We start from the raw sequence: 22,420 nt of genomic DNA, 5'->3' as shown, positions 1-22,420 counted from the left end.
GCCAGTTTTTATCCCTAAATTGCACATTTGTAGAAGGGAGCATCTCCTTCATAATTACTATTCTTCAAGTTTTGTTTTGTTGTTTTTTTTTTTTATAATATTCTCAGCTCTAGATAAACTTTAGAAACATTGTCAGTTCTTCCCCACCACTGTCATTTTTTTCCCAGTCTTTCTTGGCAAATCATTTTGTCCCTTCATGAAGTTTTCAGTTAAAGAACATGACTAAAAGGCTGTTAAACATATGTTTATAAATTAAGTTGATCCTTCTGATGCTGGTGTCCAGAATCAAAGCAAAGTCAGTAGCTATCTTTATAAAATTCTGTCTGGGTTTGGTACATGGTAAGACATATTTTCTCTTGATGTCTTTCTGTTACCTTCACAAATAAAAGATGACATAGCTGAAGACAGAATTCTTGTTACAATCTTTTCCCTCAAAAATATCTGTTATTGACGTCCTAGTATAACATCACAGAGAAAACTGAGTCCAACTTTAGTTTTTCTCTTAAAGTTAGCTTTTTTTTTTTTTTTTTGGCATGGATACCAATAGCTTTGTTTACATTTCAAATTGTAAAAACCTCATTTATAAAATCAATAATTATATTTTATCTTTCATTGCTTACTCTTTCGTGCTCTGTAATATTATTTTCTGTGACAATATCTATTATTTCCTGATTAAACTCTATGAACTTACATCCATTTCTTTTTCCTTGTTCTCATTTTGCCACTTTCCTCTATTTTACTCAGGAAATGTTTTTCCCTAATATCACTTATTGGCTCCCCCCCAAAGTGGGGTATCAAATGTGCCATTTACTTCTTCCTATGAGGCATTGTATCGAATCTGGAGTTCAGTTAAAGATCAGCTGATATTTTCCAGATTAGTCTCTTCTTGCCACTTATGAATATTCTTTAGAGGCACTTTCGTTCTGAGCCTTATTGAGCTAAATTAACAGGCATTTTCTTTAATATTCTTCAGTTCTTAAATCTTTTGTTTTTATTTTTATTTTTAAATTGAGATAAAATTGGTGTATAACATTGTATTAGTTTTAGGTGTACAGCAGAATGATTTGATATATTGCAAAATGATTACCAAAATAAGTTTAGTTCACATCCATCACCACACATAATTAAAAAATTGTTTTCCTTTGTGTTGAGAACTTTTTAGATTTTCTCTCTTAGCAACTTTCAAATATACAACACAGTAAAATTAACTATAATCACTTATGTTGCCAGGACTTACTAATCTTATACCCAGAAGTGTGTGTATTTCAACCACATATTCATTTTGAACAGAATTAAATCTTACTCAGAGGCATGAGGTCCCTTTGAGACCTCACAATATTGCTGGGCTTACTTGTAGTGAGGAATTTTTTCATAAGCTGCCCGGCTTTTTTTTCTCATTAGTTCTTTTCTAAGTCAATATTCAGTGTTTACATTATTATGACTACGTAAATATTATTTACAGTTGAGCAAATGTGATTACATTTCCTTCTTGTACAAATTGTTTACTTGGCCTTTGTGATGGTCTCATATTTTATCCTTCCTGGAGTTCTCCATTGTCCTGCTGTAACCCGGACGGGTCCCCTCTGGGTCTGCTACAAAGCTACAATCTTGGTACTTTTCTTCACCAGCCACTGGGACCTTTTTCTTTTTTGCGTTAGATGTTTTTTTGGTTTTTGTTTGTTTGTTTTTTGTTTTTGTTTTTTGGTTCATCAATGATTCTGGTGGAATGAGCATGAGTAAATTTCTTAGAAAGGATCTGCTAATCCTTTGATTTCTGAAAATACAGTTGATTCTCATTATTCACGGATTCTGTATTTGTGAATCTGCAAAGATTACTTATAGCCCTCAGATCAATACTCGTGTGCTTTTGTGGTCATTAGCAGACATACCCGGAGTGGCAAAAAGTTTGAGTTCCGAGGCAGCACACAAAGTTTCTTTGTTCAGATCTGACACTGCAGGTAAGTATACTTTTGTGGTCTACTTATGCCACACTTTTTGCACTTTTGTGCTTTTCATTGGTGATTTTCCTGTCTGCAATGGCTCCTAAATAGTATGCCAAAGTGCTGCTTAGTGTTCCTAACCACAAAAGGCTGTGACGTGCCCTAGGGAGAAAATATGTGTGTCAAACAAGCTTGCTTTAGGCAAGAATTACAGTGCGGTTGGCCATGAGTTCAATGTTAATGAATCAATGATATGTAGGACATAAGCTATCTTTAAACAGAAACACACACAAAGCAAGGTTATGTATTAATTGGTTAACGAAAATGTTGTGACCAGAGGCTCACGGGAACCTAATCCTCTATTTCCCTTAGGAGTAGTGGTTCAGTATTTGCTGATGCAGTGGTTGGAGTGACTTTATAGAACCGAACTACCACAAAAATACAAGAGTCAAGTGGATCTTTTCCTTATCTTTCTTTATGCTTGATTGACAAAGTGTTTGGTAGGAGTGACAGTCTGGATCTTCGGGTTGGATATCACTTGCAGAATTTTGAGGGCATTACTTCGTTGTCTGTCATTTCCTAATGTTGAGAAATTTGATGTCATTTTGATTGTGAGTCTTTGTATGTGACTTTTATTCCTCTACTTGAAGGTTTAAGGTCTTCTCATCTATAGTAATTAAACTGCCTTAGTCTGGATCATCTGTCATTCTCTGTGTTGAAAATATTTCCTTTGAAAACTCCTGTGTTTAAGTTTTAGGACATTTTCTGGCATTAATTATTTGATAATGTCCTATTTTCTCATTGTGAAACAATTACTACTAGATACTGCTCTCTGAGAGTAAGCCTCTAATCATTTTTAAATCTTTACTATTTTCCAGCGCTTTGCCTTTGTGATCTTTTAAGTTTATATTCCAAACTTTCATTGAACTTTTCATTTCTGCTATGTTTTTAATTTCTAGGAATTTTTTTTTGTTTTGTTTTGAGATTTTTTTGGTTTGTTTACTTTAGTTTATACTCCTTATACTCCCTGTATTTTATACTCCTTATGTTTCTTTTACTTTTGTGGAATTCTGATTTTCTCTGGGGTTTTCTTCCTGCCACGTTAGAGCATTTTCTCAAATATCCGGTGATCTTCAGATCAGAATTCAGAGCATGGCACCAAAAACCTAGCTGGATGTTGGATGTGTGTGTGTGTGTGTGTGTGTGTGTGTGTGTGTGCGTGTGCATACATATGCAGGACTTGCTGACTGGAGGGTCTCATTGCGGTGTGATGGGGCAGGATCCTAGGGTTTACTGGGATTGTAAAATGTCAGTATTACCAGATCTTCTGAGATGGCCAGTTTTCTCAGAGAGGATAAACTGCTAAGTCTTAATTAAAGAGAAATCTCATCCAGGTCTAATGTTGAAAAATAATGGCTCTTTAAAGTTGCCCTAATTTTTCCATAAGCCATTAAGATGGTGGCAGGATTCCCCACCCCACCCCCTGCCCCCAACTGTGAAGCTAGAGCATGGGTTGGAGTGTTAGGAATTAATGTGATTTCTGGCATTCAGCAAACATTTCACATATATTAATTTTCTTCCTCATGGTAGAATATCTTGCAAAGCAAAGGGAGTCACCAAAGACCAGACAGGAGAACATAAACTCCTCTTTGAAGGCATACATTTTTTAAATGAAGAAAATGAAAGAGAAGCAGATGGGAGGAGAAGAGGGGAGGAAGAGAAGGGTGAGGAGGTGAGAGAAGGATAATGGGAGGAGAGAGAGGAAAAAAGAGGGAAAGGAAGAGGAGGAGACTGAGGAGGAAAGAAAAGAATAGTGAGAGGGAAGGACGGGAAAGGAGGCAGGAGAGGGGGAAAAGGGGTGAGGGGAGCTGAAGAAAGGTTGAGCACAGGGTTTCTCAGTCTCCCGTGATGTGGTTACTGGTTAATTTGCCAGTTATGTCATTCAGTGTCTCTTCTAAGATACCCTTGGTGCAGCCAAATGGCACTCCTAGTTATCTCCAGGATAGAAACTAAGGCTGCCTGTGTCCCATCACGACTTTTTGTTTATAACCTGTCTTTCAAGAATTATCAAGTAATCCCTCACACCACAAAGATATGCTTATTTTTATTTTTTTCTCCTATAGCAGATTAGAGTTGCCAAGAAATGCCTTGTATTATAGATACAAGCTTCTTTGTGTTTATACACTTCATGAGATGACAAGGTCCTTAAAGGCAAAGACAGTCTTGTCCAAAACTTCTCAATTACTGTAGTGAAGGACCAGCTTTTTCTTTTGAAAATTTCCCAACCATCACAGACTGATAATTTTATAAAACACAGAATCATACACTTAGATGTCAAAGCAGGATAAAAATGCTATAAAATGTTCTAAATGCTTTCTCTTCCCTTTTGTATTTTACTAGTCACACTGGTTAAAATCAGTTCATGGATTGGCACTGTTTTACTGAATCCACTATCTTGCTTTGATCCTGGAAATATGATTTGAGAAGAATTTTGTACAGAATAAATTAAATCACATCCAAATATAATTAAATTGATATTCAGAAATAAAGATAAAGATCCTGGATTTGATTAGAATGATATGGCATCATAATATCCACTTCTTGTTTTTAACTCTTGGTTTGTAGTTTGAAGGTTTAAATGTTAAGCAGTTAGCAATGTTCTCAAAAATAATGCAAATTGCAGAAGTTTTTCAATCTACTCGACATTTAAGTCTAAATAATTTGGGGCCACCCTTTGTCTGTCATTGTCAAAAGTAAAGTTTCACCTTACGAAATTTTCCAGCAATGATAAGTTGGTGTTGTGATCTTTGTAGTATGGAAGAAAGCTCAATATTCAATCATACTAATAGGAAACTATTTCTGTCTAGTAGTCTGGTTTTAAAACAGAGTCTGACATTGTTATTACATAATATTTCACACGTACACTCACAGTGGTCTTCACATAATGAATTTGCACTTAATGAAATTAGACAGCTATTCATTGAACAAAGGGCAGCAATGCTATCAAATTATTTCTTGTGAACTTCAAACTAACAATTGGTAACTGAAGCAAATAGGAATGAATGTTTGGATTTATTGGGAAGCCCCCTAATCTCTGACTTGGTGGTCTGACATGGGAATCTGGAGTGCTCAGCATGCCAGGGGTCTACTGAGATTCATTTTGGTCATCAAAGGCCCATGATTAAGGAACACATTTTTAAAATCACTTCTTTAGGGAGCCTCACTTTTTAAAAGGCTTTCAAGGTTTTTAGTATCCGATAGGGCTGTAATATACACTTCACTGAAATGCTACTAGCACGATAAGATAATTTAACCGAGATCTGGGAGAAATATCTCATCAAGTGTTTCGTCTTTTTTATGCTTTTCATTGAAGCTAAGAGGAAGCGATAGTCCAGGGTTGTCTACTGTTGAATTAAACCAGAGGCACTGTTATGTTATTTTGAAGTTGAATGTGGCCTGCAGGTTCTAATGGTTAAGTTCTGAATGTGGTCTAATGAAAATTTCACCAGAGAAATAATGTTTCTAAAGACATGAAAACATTGGGGGTTGATTTTTCATTTTAATATCTACCTTAGTTGGCATCCCAAAACAAAGTTGTTTAATACATTTTTTTTTTTGCCCTGATTAGCTTCTAAAGTGTAAGTGATGCCTGGCTCTTGCTAATATTTGGCAGCTATCGATTTTACTGTGATAACTGATTTGTTCTGCAGAGTTAAGTAGGGAATCTTTTGAATCAGAAGTATTCTGCACTTTGAAAATGTCATTAAAAGTGTTGAAAAGGTCACATTTTGAGATTGATGAAATACAGATCAGTCATTCTTGGCTGGATGAACAGAATTTAATTGGAAGCGAGGCTTTAAAACTTTTGCCAGCAGTTTCATAATGCAAATCTGAGATTCACACTGCCTCTGGAGGGAATAAATAACTCTTTATGTACATGATTATTTTCCTGAATAATTAAAGCTATTGTGTGGATGTTCATGATGATTCAAATGAACGTGAAACCCAGAAGAGAGAATGAAGCATCAGTGTGCATGAAATTGACCGCTCTTTAAGCAAAAGCCCCAGCCGGGACTCCATTTTAAAATGGCTACTAATGTGCTTTGTGTCTTTATGGAGATTACATCACATCTCTGTGTCTTAGTTTTCCAGTATTAAAATAATTACAACATTTATTTTCTTTATATGAGAATCAGTATAGATGTATTGAACAATAGGAAATAAAGGCTAATCAATAATTTGGACCCTTGAGGAAGGGGTCCAGGAAATTATTTAGGTAAGCAAGTATAATTCCACTGGAAAGCCCATTTCAGGTACCTTTATGGAGTTAAAAATAAAAAAATTAATTAGCTTTCTTTCCTTGGATGTGGGTCGACTTTAATTTAATGAAATCAACACTTCATTTATTTTGAATATTTATTTCTTCTGAGTATTTTCAGGACAGATTTAAAAAGTATATGAAACTAAGATCTTATTTCCAATTGAATCAATAGCCCTATCTTCATGTAGTGTTTCTAAATATGAAACCTAAGTAATCCAAGCCATAATTTATATTTTATTTATATCTATATCCAATAAATTTATGTTTCATTGGTCAAACTATCTGCTTACCCTTTCCAATGTAGCCTGACACTTTAAAAACTCATGTTCCTCAAAGACAGTGCTGGTGGTAATAAGAAAATGGTAGTAATTGTGTAAGTTAATATACTTGTCAAAGCTCTGATTGTTTTAAATTTGATTCCAGGATATCATTTAAGATTACTTCTTCTCATGAGTAAGATTTTATGTATGACAAGTTCAGTTATTTATTTTCTTATGTATGGGTATTTGATGTCTACAAATTCGTTTGGCTACTTTAAAATTGTATGAAATGAAGTGATCATAAATCCTTTGTAGACTTTAAAGGACTTCTCATTAGACTTGCTTTTTTAATGTAATTATAGGGTGAGGATTGCTACGACTAAGAGCTTAGAGGATACAGTAAGATTATTTAGCCAATGTTACTTACGTTACAATTTTAACCGCATTTTTATCTTAAATGGACATCTAGCCTTTATGATATCAGATTTGTTATTGGGTTGAGTGGATTTAATGATTGAACAGGTGTTTCTCCTGTCTGTCTGTCTGTCTGTCTGTCTCTCTCTCTCTCTCTCTCACACACACACCAAATGACAGATTGACTTTTAAATACCTTAATTTATTATGATCAAATATCTCATCCAAATTCTAGGGTGGGGAGAGGTTACCTGAGATATATAATGATACCAATTCTCAAAGTAAAACTGATATGAACTGTGACATTTGGCTTAATGTGACACTTTATTATATGGATGAATTAGACACTAGTGGAAGTGCTGATAACACTCTTTTGAAATATCATCAGCTATAAAGTCCTGCACCACTGCTTTCTTTATAAGCAGAACTTAAATAAATCTATTTAATGATCCTATGTATTTTCTTCCCTCTAAGTAACACTATACTCCTGCCTGCTATAATCTGCAATTACTTTCTTTTCCCTGAGGAGAACATTTCACTGAAGAAATAAAAGTCGTTTCAGTCACCATGAGTCTCTCTGCTTCCTAAGACATTTTCAAATGGTAAGGACTGAGGAAGACTGTTTTTGATGACTCTACTCTATTTTATTATTGGAGAGTAATGAATTCTTGCTCCTTAAAAATGTGTCCTGGAGCCCATGCATTCAAGACACCACTGTCAGGATATATACATACATGACCGATGACCCAATTTATTGGTGATACTGTACCTGTCATCACAGTGCAGTTTAAATGATTTTGACAAGTACAGAAGAGTGGCATTGACAGGTGCAGAAATAAATAATGGGTTTAAGCTTTCAAATGTTTTTACAGCATTTCCCTGAGTGGCAGGTTGATAAATTAAAATTACAGTTGTAGCATCAGGCCTGAGAGCACAAGGCTTTAGATTACAAAAATAGCGCCGTGGAAACTTTGTGTACTCTCCAGAGAAGCAGCCTGGAGGGCCTAGGGAAAAAAATGAAACAAGAGCACTTGCTAAAGGAATCATTAATTTTGCGGTAGCACTGTCTGAGTCTAAACAAATAAAAAAAAACAAGATTTTTAGAAGAGGAAAATTGGCTTTATCCCCTTATCCCTTTTTCCCTGGAGACTCACAGAAAATTGAAACCACACTATCAAAAGATAGGCATTGAGTCGGCCATTCGTGGTTTCAGGATGTCAGATGGGTGTATTTTGAGCTTCGGGACAGATTCTTGCTAACCTTCCCTTAGTTTTGACGCTCCACCTGGATTTTAGCCTATCATACTGTCACCATGATCCCACAAAGTTCAGCTGAGAAACCCCTAAGACATCACTCCATCACTCACTGACTCTAATACTCTCAAAAATGTTCTTTTCATCAGGCATTTCTGTTCCATTATTTTTTTGTTGTACACATCTTATTCAACGAAAATTGTGTATATTTAAGGTGTACAACATGACATCTTGATATACATACACACTGTGAAATGATTACCATAATGAAGCTGATGAACATATCCATAACATCACAGTTATTTCTTTGTGTGATGAGAACACTTCAGACCTACCTTTTTTTTAATAGTGAATTTCAAGTATACAGTATAGTGTTATTAACTAAAGTCATCGTGTTCTAATTCCTATTCATTCTATATACCTGAAAACTCTGCCTCCCTAATTCTCCTATTCCCTGGCAACCATCATTCTACTCCCTGTTTCTGAGTTCAGTTATTTTAGTTTCCACCTATAAGTGAGATCATGCAGTATTTGTCTTTCTATGTCTGGCATCTGTAATGTCCTTCAGGTTATTCCACACTGTTGCAAATGGCAGAATTTCCTTCTTTTTAAAGGCTGGATAACATTCTATTATACAGAATTATGTAATATTTCATAAATATAATCTTTTCTCTATCCATTTATCTGTTAATGGACACTTGGATGTTTCTATGTCTTGGCTATTGTAAATAATGCTACTATGAATATGGGGGATGCAGATATCTTTTCAAGTTAGTGTTTTCATTTCCTTTGGATAAATAGAAATGGAGCTGCTGAATCATAGGGTAGTCTTATTTTTATTTTTGGAGGAACCTCCACACTGTTCTCTGTAGTGGCTGCACCAGTTTACTTTCCCCCAACAGTGCACAAGGATTCCCTTTTCTCCAGGTTTTCACCAGCACTGGTAATCTTTTGTCTTTTTGATAAGAGTCCTTCTTTTTTTTTTTTTTTTAATTTTTTTTAATGTTTATTTATTTTTGAGACAGAGAGAGACAGAGCATGAACCAGGGAGGGTCAGAGAGAAGGAGACACAGAATCTGAAACAGGCTCCAGGCTCTGAGCAGTCAGCACAGAGCCCGATGCGGGGCTCGAACTCACAGACCCCTGAGCTGAAGTCGGACGCTCAACCGACTGAGCCACCCAGGCGCCCCTGATAAGAGTCTTTCTAACAGGCGGGAGGTGATTTCATTCTGCTCAAGTCATGAATGAGTCTTTTCAAGTCATGCCTGAACTACTACAACAGCTTTCTAGATGGCTCTACTATGAACTTTGGGAAACATCACTCTTTGGTTAAAAACAAAACAGACAAGCAAACATCCAATGATTCCGTTGACTCCACAGAATGAAAGGATACTCATCCTCTTCCCTCTCTCAATATTCTAGGCAATTTTTAACCTGACCTTGAGGATTAACTCAGGTCTTGCTTTTTGGCTAGAAAAATTTCCTGATAATCTGGCCATTTCTTCCAACTTGTCAGTTTTTATTTTTATTAAAATTTTTTAATGTTTTATTTTATTTTTGTGAGAGAGAGAGAGACAGAGCACAAGTGGGGGAGGGTCAGAGAGAGAGGCAGACAGAATCTGAAGCAGGCTCCAGGCTCTGAGCTGTCAGCACAGAGCCCAACATGAGGCTCGAACTCACAAACCATGAGATCATGACCTGAGCCGAAGTCGGCGCTTAACCAACTGAGCCACGCAGGTGCCCCCAACTTCTCAGTTCTTAAGATTAACTCTTAATTCCTAAATGATTGGTGAACACCAATTACTTTACAGCAGTCACATAATTTTGTTTTGTGTTTTCATGCTTTACTGAAACCAGACCTAAACTGGTGTTGCTTTCCTTTTTTCATGCTCCTCTCATTAAAGTTTTTAGTATTGTGAATGACATTTTCTATAAATCTAAGTACCCTCTGGAACTGTCTCCCTGTCTTCATGCTATTTTACTTTTTCTTGTCTATCTTCCTCAAAGATCTTCTGAGTATGGCAGTCCTTCATTTCTGTGCCAATTTCAGTCTCTTGTGAATTTCTATTCCCAGAATTCAACTGCATTACTAGGAACTGAATATTCAGGCTTTGGGGATTCAATTAGTTAACATTTCTATCATTCAGTGGAACTTAACTCCTTTAGGAAAAAAAACTATTAATATAATTTTTTGTTGCACAGGATAGTGAAATAGTAATAGGTTATTTATTTTGCTGTTTACTAGGTGTCAGACACTGCTAAGCACTTTGCAATATTATATCATTCAAGACAGTCCTAAGAGTTAGTGGAGAAGAGCTAAACAGATTGCCCAAGGTACCTAGCTAGGAAGTAACAGAATGGAATTCAAACCAAGGAAATCAAATTACAGAATTTAAGCTCTTAAAATAGGTCGCGAACAGTACATCAATGTATAGCATCTATTAGTAAATGTAAGGTGTCATACAAAACCCGGAAAAAAGTAAAATAGTGTAAATATTGGATCTAATAAGAGTGTCAAGATTTAATAATGTCTTCATAACAACAGCAGAAGTATACTGAAGATCCAAATTCAGTTCCAAGACTGGAAATAAAAGGGGGAAAATATCCCCCAAGAAAAACTATTAAAAAATATAGATGCTAGCAATTATGTGAGGATCAATTTTTGCTGTCTTGGCACTGTTCGCTTCCTCTTGTTTGGATTTAGTAGAATGGGAACACTCCATCTCAGGGCACACAGGAGACCGAGGCTTGACTGGATCATGATTTGTTCACTCATTGAATAGAGAAAAATATGAGAATTTTATTATTTTTACCTTTGATGTGTTTTGAATGTCTCTCAGAGAAGCTTGAGAAGTAAAAATTCTGAGCTTTATCAATATCATTTTTAAAAATTATTCTGAGTTATTTAAATTATGCTAATAGAGTGAAAAGATTCTGAATTTTTAAAAGATTTTTTAACATATTTATTTATTTTAGAGAGAGAGAGACAGAGTGTGAGCAGGCAAGGAGCAGAGAGAGAGGGAGACACAGAATCTGAAGCAAGCTCGAGACTCTGATCTGTCAGCACAGAGCCCAACAGGGGGCTCGAACCCATGAACTGAGAGATCATGACCTGAGCTGAAGTCGGACACTTAACCTACTGAGCCACCCAGGTGCCCCTGAAATTTTTTTTTTTTTTACCCACGCATAATATAATTCTCCTCAATAATAAAACCACTCATGCAAACATTCATCAGCTGAAATATTGGTATGAACAAAAATTTCAATTCCAAAATACAACTGATTCATATTAAAAGTCTTCTTTTAAAAGGTCAACTTCATGCTGAAGAGGCAAGAAGAAATAATTCACATGGAAAGTTTCATTTAGTGCCTTGAGTATATTTTTAAAGTGGCTCAGTGTCTGCAAAGTGTCAACAGTCACTTGTGCTTGAAGAGAACTCATGCATTGTCTTGACACGCCCTTTTACACTGTGAATCTTAAACATCAAATGAACAAAAGCTTCCTTTCCCTTCATCTGTATTTTTCATTAAAAAGCTATAAAATCCTTTTTCAAGGCAACTGGTTTTACACTAAGATTTATATCTTAGAATCTTAATTGAGATGATCACTCAGTTCTTGTTCACTTTCCTAAATGCACACTTGATGCCTGTTTTCTCCCAGCTTATTTCCAAATTCAGAATCTGTGTGATGCCACATAAAAGGAAACATTTGCCAGAAGAGTTTTCTTAATTGCTCTAAAATGTAACATTTTGAAGATGAGTAGAATATCAGATGCTTAGTGCTCACTTGTTCAGCACTGCAAGCCTAAGCTCCACACTAAAAAACAAGTTTGCTTACCTGATTTTTTAACTGTTGGGTGAGTGAGATGGGAGGTTTAATTTTTAAATGTATTATTTAAATTCATTTTGCTTAAAAAATAAATATATTTTATATTATATATTTATAATAAATTTATGTATGTAACATATATTACATACACAATATTTATAATGTAAAATATGAAACATTTTAATCATTTAATAAATTATTTATTAAATATTTAAATGATATTATTTAATAATTTAAAGTTTAATATATTTCCATAGGTCTGGGACAACATCAAAATGAGTTTTTATGCATCTGAGCATAGGTAGTATGTTCTTTGTGTACCATGGAAGCTTCCATGGCATACCATCTGGTCTTTTTACACGTATCCTGGTCTGTGATGGGTGAACTCCAAGACAGTTCTAGATCAATGTGCCCACCTCCACCATATGCACGGTGGACGGTCTTTCTGATGTCTCTTCTGCCTTCAAAGTCCCCAGACCCAGGCCAGAGACTCTTCAGTTCATAGTGGACGTGTTCCACTTTGCTAATGACCTCAGAAACACAATCTATATCACCTGCCATCTGAAGGTCACTCCGGCTAAGTCCTGGACCAGCTAAACAAAGCCTATTCCTTCATCGAGTCCTCCAACAGTTGGTCCCGAGTTGAAGGCCCTGCTGATATCTGTCTTTGTGGTAACACAGGTAGCTGTGGCCTTCTGGGTTGCACGAGGAGGCTGTCCCACCTAGAGAGACGGCAGCACAAGGCCGCTTCCCAAAAATCACAATTGCAGTCACGTGACTAAAGAAGCAGCTATTATAGCGGGGCCTCTGAACCTCCTGGGAAAGGCTGGTGATCATGGTATGGAGGGGTCAGTCTCTCCTCACACCTCTGTGATGTTGGGCATAGGCTTGGCCAGGGTGGTATCCCTGACTCTGGCTACCATTGTCCTGGGTTTGCCAGGAGGTATCACACTGCTTCCTTCCCTGTGATAAGCCCTGTGTCTATTTCCCAATAAAAGAAGAAAGTGAAGGAAAAAAACCCAACTTTCCCAAACTGGGAAAGACTATGGGAAGATATATTTCAAAGATTTTCTGAAAAAATTCCAGAGACTCTACAGGTCTATAAGAGCAATCTGTGCATTCATGTAAGAGAAGAGGTGGGAGAATGAAACCATGATGTAGACAATGGTTTCCAGGCCTGCCTCGACAGCCTTGGATCACACTGCATTTATTGGCTTCCCCTGGGTAAACAGAATGAGACTCTGGGATGAGCCTTCCTACCTGACTCTAAGCCAAAGTTTATTATTTTTTCCTGACATTATTTTATTAATAATTTACTGATGCATATGGGGGCGCCTGGGTGGCTTTGTCGGTTAAGCGTCCGACTTCGGCTCAGGTCATGATCTCACGGTTTGTGAGTTCGAGCCCCGTGTCGGGCTTTGTGCGGACGGCTCGGAGCCTGGAGCCTGCTTCGGATTCTGTGTCTCCCTCTTTCTCTGCCCCTCCCCTGTTCGCACTCTGTCTCTCTCTGTCTCAAAAATAAATAAAACATTAAAAAAAAATAATTTACTGATGCATATGAAAGAAAGCCCCTCTCATATCAATGTATAGTTGAAGGTCTGAGATCTGAGATTTCACTTAACTTCTATTCACAATTCCCTATTCTTTTTCCATAAGCAAATAATTCCTGCGTTATAACTTTCTTTGACAATTTTTTTCCATTGGTATATTCAGATTGAATTTATGTTGTGACATTTAAAAGTTTTATTTCATAAATACTGCAGCACATTTATGAAAGAGTTTTTTCCCTAGTTTATATTAAGAACAGATGCACATTAAAAATTTATCAATATTTGGTTCCATTTAAAAAATTTAAATAACAATTACTAGTTTTCATCATTTAAATACAAAACGGTATCTGTGCTTATCTTGTTTGATAGTTTACTCCACAGTTTTGTTTTGTTTTTTCCCCTCTCCATTATAAAAACTTTTTTTTTGTTTCCACATGTAACCCAAAGCATGACCTGTTAAAGTGGAGTTGTATTCTCTGAACTATTTCTGAGCTCTCTGATGGATTCTTTGGAGCATTATAGATGAGTATACCTTCCACATGTGTAATAAAACCGAATCTTTATGAGAAATTATGTGCCAAGAACAGTGTTAAATACTTGATCTAAATTATCTTACTTAATCACCATATCACAAATAAGGACCCAAAGCTTGGGAGTTTAAGTAATTGCCTAAACTAATACACATTGCTTGTAAGTGTCAGAGCCTATGAAAGCAAAAGCAACTTCTAGAAGACATATTAACAAGTGCTTTAAGACACTGGCAGACAATGGACAAGTATGCAATATTTAGCACTGATCTATTCATTAATATGATTTTTTTATTAAACAGAATTAAAATTAATGTGAGGTGTGCAGGGTCCTAGAAAAACTCACTGGTATAGACTTAAAGGTCAACTCATACCAAAGACCATATACCATGTATTATTCCTTTTGGTATATGACCATGTTACAAGTCACAAATTTGAGTAATGCTTCTTGTATTAGACTACCTGTTGCTTAGTAGTCTCATAGTGTCCATTATGTTCACTATCATCTTATGCTCTTACCAACAAGGTCAGAAGACAGATCCGTACAAACTTTGGACAATTTTATTTAAAATAATTTTCCTGGAGAAAAATGGAGAAGTTTAGCTATGTATTGAAATATCCAGTCAGCAGAACCATTTGGGTTGCATGTTCCGCTCCACTTTAAAGACCCATCTAAGGAACAGAAGCAGCATCCTTCTTAACTGCTATGCCAATTTTCCTATTATGGGTATTTGCTGAGTTATATGTCATTCTTTGCTGTAAACTTTGTTTTCTAGGCTCCAATACAGAGTTTTAAACTCCTGATAAGTGTAATACAAAGATTACTTAGTCTGCCCTTGTAAAACAGAGGTATGAAGTAAAAAATGAATTCCATCTCAAAGTAGTTAGGAGAACAGGAAATGCTGCAGAGAAACTGCATTAAGCGAGGCATGAAGAGAAGCTATTTCAGCCCTCTTGACTTGAGGGCAGGTCACATATGCATTCAAAATAAAAGATTTCTTCAGGCTTAAAGATTTTTAACAATGGGAGCTGATGATCAATGAAGGAAAGAGGCATGCTCCAATGATTTTTTTTTGGACCAGATCAACTTGACCTTTCATTTTTTCATGAAATCCTCCAATAAATGCATCTACTCCATTTTTCTCTCAGCATCTCTAACAATTATTTTGATTCTCATGATTCGAATGGGTTTCTCAAATGCTTTTATGAGGAGGAGAAGGAGAAAGGAAACCATGTTGCTCAAGGAGTGACAGACATATTCAAGGACGGCAAACAAAGAAAATTAATATGATCATTTAAAAAATACACTCCCATCCCATGTTTCTGCTCATCAAGCTTGAGTATAGTGGCTGTTATATGTGATTTTTTTCTCATCAACTATGGCATGTTTCCCTTTAAACTATCACATATTCTGGCACTTTTTGATACTTTACAACATCAACCACAATGCCGAGCATGCCAAAGTCCCCTAATGAGATATTTTAATATATTAATCAAAAGACCATTTGGTAGGTCAATAAAAACAATTGGCTGATTTTTAACTAGCAAATTGCCTGGAAATAGTACATGTATATTCTTGTCAACAATATATTATTATTAGAACATGTACTGCAACTCAGAATACTACCAGAGAAGGCAAGTGTTGGTCTTACTCAATCTGCCTCATGGTTCCTTGGCTTTGCCTTCAGAGAAGCACCTGATTTCTCCAGTGGAGAAATAAAAGTGAAATGGGAGAAAAGGAGAGAAGACAGTATAGACTTTGAAGACAGATTTAGGAAAAAAAGGGAGAAGAAACAGAAGGGGTAGATGAAGAGAAAACAGTGCAAAAATGAGAAGACAGACTAGGAATAGTGAAACTGTGGCTCAGGGGAATTTGTGAAACCAATCTAAGTATATCTTTGCATGATGAGAATATAGAAAATTACCGTATACCTTTTTTGGCTTTTTTAGAGGATACAGAATTTCATATGCATTCATTTGCTGAATTTCTGAGGTCATAAAACAGCCTACTGAGCATTTTAGTTAAATCTTTATAAAATGTAGATAGCAGTGTTGCTGAGGATATGACCCAATGATGTGGGATGACTCTGAATATGGAATTATGTGACTGAAAACACTATCCCAGAAGCCCTTGTTAAAAATCAATTAAAGAACTAAGATTTAAAATATTTAGACATGTACTCACCCAACAGACAGGAAAGGCTCCTTTGACTCAAGTCTGTGAAAAAATACGAAAAATTTACTTTAACATAGTAATTTGCTGTACACTTAAAAACTGTTTTCATATGAATCTGACAAAATTATTATATTTGTTTAGATGAAAATGTACACTTTAGCACTAATAAAAAGCTATAAATAATATATCAAGATCTAATCTTGACTAATTCAAATTCGGGCTGTCTTAATGCAGAGGCTAAATAAAATGAAAAACTGGAATGGGAATGTAGCATTAAATGACACATTAAAGTAATAATACTGTTAGTCTAATTCTGATTTGCACTCTCTATATCTACTTATTTCTTTTTTTTTAATAGGAATTTGTAGAAGTTTTGATATATCTATTTGTGGTTGTTGTAGTAGTAACGACATTTATAATGTATTTGGTTACATACTGGCTGAGTAATTTGTTTTTAGTAAATACTCTGTAACAAAGAAAGAAGCAGAGTGACATTCATGGTCATTTATGGGCAGGAGCAAGACTGGGGGGTGGGCTGAGGGGAAGTCAGATCAACAGATTAGAATATTACTGCCTCCTCTGTGTCTCCTAAGAATCAGGTATTTTTGTACCTCCTAACATATTAAAAAAGAATTCTAATTCTGAAGCCTCCAATTAGCTGTGGCATCTTGAGCAAGCCACTTGAAAAGCTTTCTGGGGCTTACTTTTCTCACTATAAAATAGGCTAGTATTGTTTCCAGTTAATTTTCATATTTCACAAATTAATTGTATATTCTTTGCAAAAAGCAAATCAATCAGGAGAGTATACGCTTTTAAATGTTCCCTGGTTGATAATTAAGGAGACCAGTGGTGGTTGTATATCGGCCACTTCGTTTTCATACAAATTTCTTAACATACGATTATCTGTTAAATAAAGACATTTTGATCTGAATTCTGGTGTTTAAGATCTTTAAAGAGCCTTTGTGTTTTAAAATATTTTATTTACATATAAATAGCTGTGGGAAAATGGTAGGAAATTTAATCCTGTAACCAACACCACACAAGCTGACTACATATTGAAGTGGACAATTGAAAGGGCTTGTCATAGAATTAGGCCAAAATACTGTACTTTTATATGAACCTACACAATGAAGGCAATAATCACTTTTTGTCTCTATTTTGTTTTATGCTTATAAAAGTAGTTTATTATAAATATGCCTTGTCCCACTTAATGGGCAGAGCTGACACAGCTCCCTGCCACTTGTCATGCTGCTTTAAGTGAACAATCATAGCCCGAAGGGCCTCTTTTAGGGAACAGGCACCCTAGCAATCCCTCTGGGCAGTGGCAGGTAGAGAAGCAGAGAAAACCAATAGATGGTTCTCAGAGTTTGGATGCATACATTTATGCAGCCTTTTCATTTTCTGAATTCTGATTTTATTCACACCTCCCTGGAAATTATTTGCCATGTTGTGTGTTTGTTGTTCCCATATATTTAAGATATGATTAAGCAAACAGAACTAAGGGGAAAAAGTTGAAGATAAATAATGAAATATATTTGGATATGCTTGTTTTATAAGACATGACCAGTGCTAAGTGATCAAAAGAAATTACCTGGAAGAAATGAGGGGGATTCTATGCAGTGTGATGCAGGGGACCATTTATTTATTTGTATCATCAACATCATGACAGTAATGATTTTCCATTACACTCTAATCAGCAATACTTAGAAAGTAGATAACATGTGGGTATTAAATGGGATCCCTTTAGCCAATAATTTCAGACTCACACCTGTCAGACCTTAGTGTGTGTGTGTAATTTGCTTGTTTGAGGTGCTAGCCCACAGGCTCCTAGTTCCCCATTCCTGCTCCCTCAGTGTCCCCCTTGCCTCTCACCGCTCCCTGTTTCTAAGCGGCATTGAGGAATCCAGTAAAAGAAACACTTAAAATATCTGATTCCTCTCGTTTTCATCCTCCACATCTCAATGAGCAATGCACTGGCAATTTTTCCTTTATGTGACTTTCACATCCCTCTCTTCACTCTATTCCCAGGCTGGTTCTCATTATTTACCCCAGCCTAGCTGGTCTCTCCAAACGTAAATTCTTTGTTCACAGCTGCTGCGACTTCACACTGTTTCACACTAAAACCTCCTTCAGTGTCCCCACTCATATCATTTGTTTAAGGCCTGCATGGTGCTGTTTTCATTGAAGTCATCACAAACAACATGAAGAAAAGAAAGACCCACCACTTTGCCTTTCCCTGTGGAATTACTGAAACGCTGAGTCAGAATGTGTTTCAAGTAGTATTTACTTATTGATTTTCCTTTTCTTTTTCTGAAGGCTTCAGACAAACGGTGGATTGGAGCATTATAAGGACATATGTTGCCCCACCGGCACCCGTGGCTGATACGGTTAGTCTCAGTAGCCGGTGAATTGTCTCCTTCTTCTTTTACTACTCAACTCACTTCAACTATTTCCTCCCAAATGTTCAATGGAAGAATTCAGGGGAAAATTCAAAATCTTCAAAGTGATACTGGATTGAGAGTTCTGACCAATGTTCTGTAAACCAGGGATTGGTGAACTCTGTTCTACAGGCCAAATCCTGCTTACCACCTGCTTTTGTAGAACCCACAAATTAGGAATGACTTTTATGTCGTTGGCACACAATGTTACATTGGTTCTAGGTGTACAACATAGTGATTCAGCATCTCTACCAGTTGGGCCATGCTCACAAGTGTACGTTTTTCTTTTCTTTTTCTTTTTTTCTTTTTAACGTCTAAGTGTTTGTTTATTTTTGAGAGACAGAGACAGACAGAGTGTCAGTGGGGGAGGGAGAGTGAGAGGGAGACACAGAATCTGAAGCAGGCTCCAGGCTCTGAGCTGTCAGCACAGCAGGGCTCAAACCCTCGAACTGTGAGATCATGACCTGAGCCGAAGTCGGATGTTCAACCAACTGAGCCACCCAGGTGCCCACAAGTATACATTTTCAAATGGCTGAAAAATATCAAAAAAGAATAATACTTTTTGACACATGAAAATTATATGAACTTTCAAATTCCAGAGTCCATAAATAAAGTCAACTGAGACACAGTCACGCTTATTCATTTACATATTGTTTAAGGCTGCTTTTGTGCTATAGTAGCAAGTTGAGTAGTTGTAACAGAGACTGTACGTCCACAATTTGAAAATATTTACTCTATGGCCTTTATAGAAAAGGTATGCCAACCTGGGTGGCTCAGTCGGTAAGCGTCCGACTTCGGTTCAGGTCATGATCTCCCGGTCCGTGAGATCAAGCCCCTTGTCGGGCTGTGTGCTGACAGCTCAGAGCCGGGAGCCTGCTTCGGATTCTGTGTCCCCTCTCTCTCTGCCCCTCCCCCACTCACACTCTGAGAGAGAGAGAGCTCTCAAAAATAAACAGAAACATCAAAAAAAAAAGAAAAGTTTTGCCAACCTATAACTACATTGTTGAAAGAAACTGGAAACAACCCGTCAAAATAGGCACTCTTTTTTTTTTTTTTTTTTTTTTTTAATTTATTTTTGGGACAGAGAGAGACAGAGCATGAACGGGGGAGGGGCAGAGAGAGAGGGAGGCACAGAAGCGGAAACAGGCTCCAGGCTCCGAGCCATCAGCCCAGAGCCTGACGCGGGGCTCGAACTCACGGACTGCGAGATCGTGACCTGGCTGAAGTCGGACGCTTAACCGACTGCGCCACCCAGGCGCCCCAAAATAGGCACTCTTTATTTTAATATATATCAAGGTATTCTCCCAGAATTAGAAGTTCAGAATAATTTGAATTACCTTTCTACATCACCAAATCTCTGCACCTACTGCTGACAGATCAACTCTCCCACAATGCTATTTTCGCGTCACCATATTTCTTGACAATTTTGATAACCATAGGAAGATGCCCAAACTTTTCAGTGTGTCATTCGAAAGCTTGTCAGAAACATGCCTCACACTAACTTTCCATGTCGCTCTTTATCACTTCTCTTCCCAACCACTTTATTCCAGGAAATTTGTCTATTTATGACTTAAACAAATCTCCTTTGCTTTGATGTCTTTAAACATTCTTTTTCTGTACCAGAATACTAGTTTTTAATTCCTTTCCCTATGATCTATTTGTCTTATGAGTTTATCTAACTCCTTCATAAAGCTAATCCTGACACCTTCATCTTACAGGGACAGTCCTGTCACTAAGCTTCTATTACTTATTATCTCAATTACTATGACATATTGTCAGGAGAATAGTCTTGGGTTAAAAGTCTAGCTTCCAGTTTCAAGATTGGTAAGAATGTTAAACTTGCAAGTCTGCTTAGAGAAGAAGCTCATCAAAGTTCTGTGTTAAACCTTCTAATGGTCCAAGGGAGGTTCTGGCTGATGCTCCACCAGCTGAGCAGAAAGGAAAGATTATTGTCCATTAGTCATTCCAAGCCACTGAAAATGAACCCTAGGTACCTGGAGCCCCAAGCATTTTCAGTGGTGATACAGAGCAGGAAATCTGTGGGGAGCCACCATCAGGCAATCCTATGCCACGTCTCATCCTCAAAATGATGGCACACTGTAGAGGGAGGTGATAACTGTCCCACACTGAACAATGCTCTGCTTTCTAACCAACTGCTTAGTCATGGTTTCATTACATAAAGTCAACTTCCCCAGCCTTGAGTTAATTCAGAGATGTATTTTTTTACATATCTTCTCATTAATTAGAATAGCCAACATCATAAGCAACTTACAACATATCTTGTGATGAGTATGAGATTATGTACTTAGAGCAACTAACACAGTTCCTGGCACAGAGTAGACTGTGTTGGTCATGACCATGCCAAAGATAGGTTGTTAATTCTATGCGCTGAAACTGCCTGAAAATGTGAAAAGCTCACACTTGTGATTTTAGTCCTGAAAAGTGAAAAAAATGCAAAAGAAGGAAACTACCAGGAGAAATATCCCTTTGGAGAAAATTGTTTACAGTGTAATCCTTAGAAACATATGATTACATTGTGATATGCCCAGAGAGAACTTTTCTGAGTTTTTTAAACAAGGTAATTGTTTTGTGAAGAAAAGGACTGGTTTTGTCTTTCCTAAGATTTACTTTTAACATGAACTGGGTAGTGAATTTAATAATACTTCATTCAGGACTGGCTAGAATTAGGAGTATAATAAGATAAACAAACTATAGCCTTTGGAAAAATAGGCACAGTAAAGAAATAAAAACAGAATGCAAAGTGAAGATCAATATTTGGGGTTAACGGATTTATAACACTTTGTATTTAATAACAAAAAAATCTAAGCTGTATTTATTAAAGACCAGGTGTTACTAAAAATGCTTTATAAACACTGATTTATTTAAGCATCATGATATCCTCTGAGATAGATCTCATTTTACAGATGAGGAAACTGATACCCAAAGATGTTAAATGTTTTGCCTAAGGTCACACAGCTAACAGTGGCTAAGCTAGGATTTTAATTTAGGCATTCTGGCTCTAAACTTCATGTGCTCATGTCTTGCATTGTGCATTGTCTTTCATCAATTTATTTCCTTTGTTTTATTTTGCTTATATGTGCCTAATGGCATTATCACATTTCCTTTCTTTATAGTTTCTATACTCCACTGAGAAATCTTATCTGGTCTCACATGTTGATATGCTGGATATTTCCAAACTTAAAAAAAATTTTTTTAATGTTTATCTATTTTTGAGACAGAGAGAGACAGAGCATGAACAGGGGAGGGGCAGAGAGAGAGGGAGACACAGAATCTGAAGCAGGCTCCAGGTTCCAAGCTGTCAGCACAGAGCCAGATGCGGGGCTTGAACTCATGGACTGTGAGATCATGACCTGAGCCAAAGTTGGATGCTTAACCGACTGAGCCACCCAGGCACCCCTGATATTTCCAAACTTTTGTCTTTAGTATTACTCTATTTATCCCTCTGTATCTGTCCACCATATATCTCTAATTGTAGATGCCTTCAACTTAACATGTTCCAAACAAAATTCATTGTCTGCCTCCCTCATTCTGTTCTTCTTCATCCTTAACTCAATGGCATAATCAGCCAATCAGGTGACCAAACTAGAAAGATCATAATCTCTCTTTTCAACTCCCTTCCAATGGCATGCACTTTCAGTTGACCCTCTAGTTCTGCTGTTTCTACTGCCCAAAGTCCTCTTAGTTCTTTGCT

General features: G+C 36.7%; 1 protein-coding gene across 7 annotated transcripts in view; it reads right to left on the bottom strand.

Annotated features, from left to right (window-relative positions):
* RALYL (RALY RNA binding protein like) overlaps window positions 1–22,420 on the bottom strand; it is a 723,330-nt gene that overhangs the window by 110,221 nt on the left and 590,689 nt on the right. For all 7 annotated transcript variants that reach the window (XM_058698440.1, XM_058698443.1, XM_058698437.1 and 4 more), the window contains one exon: window positions 16,280–16,312. In XM_058698440.1, coding sequence (XP_058554423.1) covers window positions 16,280–16,312 — 33 coding nt within the window. The remainder of the gene's footprint in view (window positions 1–16,279; window positions 16,313–22,420) is intronic.

The sequence above is a fragment of the Neofelis nebulosa genome, chromosome 14 (genome assembly GCF_028018385.1).
Source record: "Neofelis nebulosa isolate mNeoNeb1 chromosome 14, mNeoNeb1.pri, whole genome shotgun sequence".
In the NCBI taxonomy this organism is placed as follows: Eukaryota; Metazoa; Chordata; class Mammalia; order Carnivora; family Felidae; genus Neofelis; species Neofelis nebulosa.
Note: the sequence above shows the minus strand (reverse complement) of the source record. Positions and strands in the feature narration are given on the sequence as shown.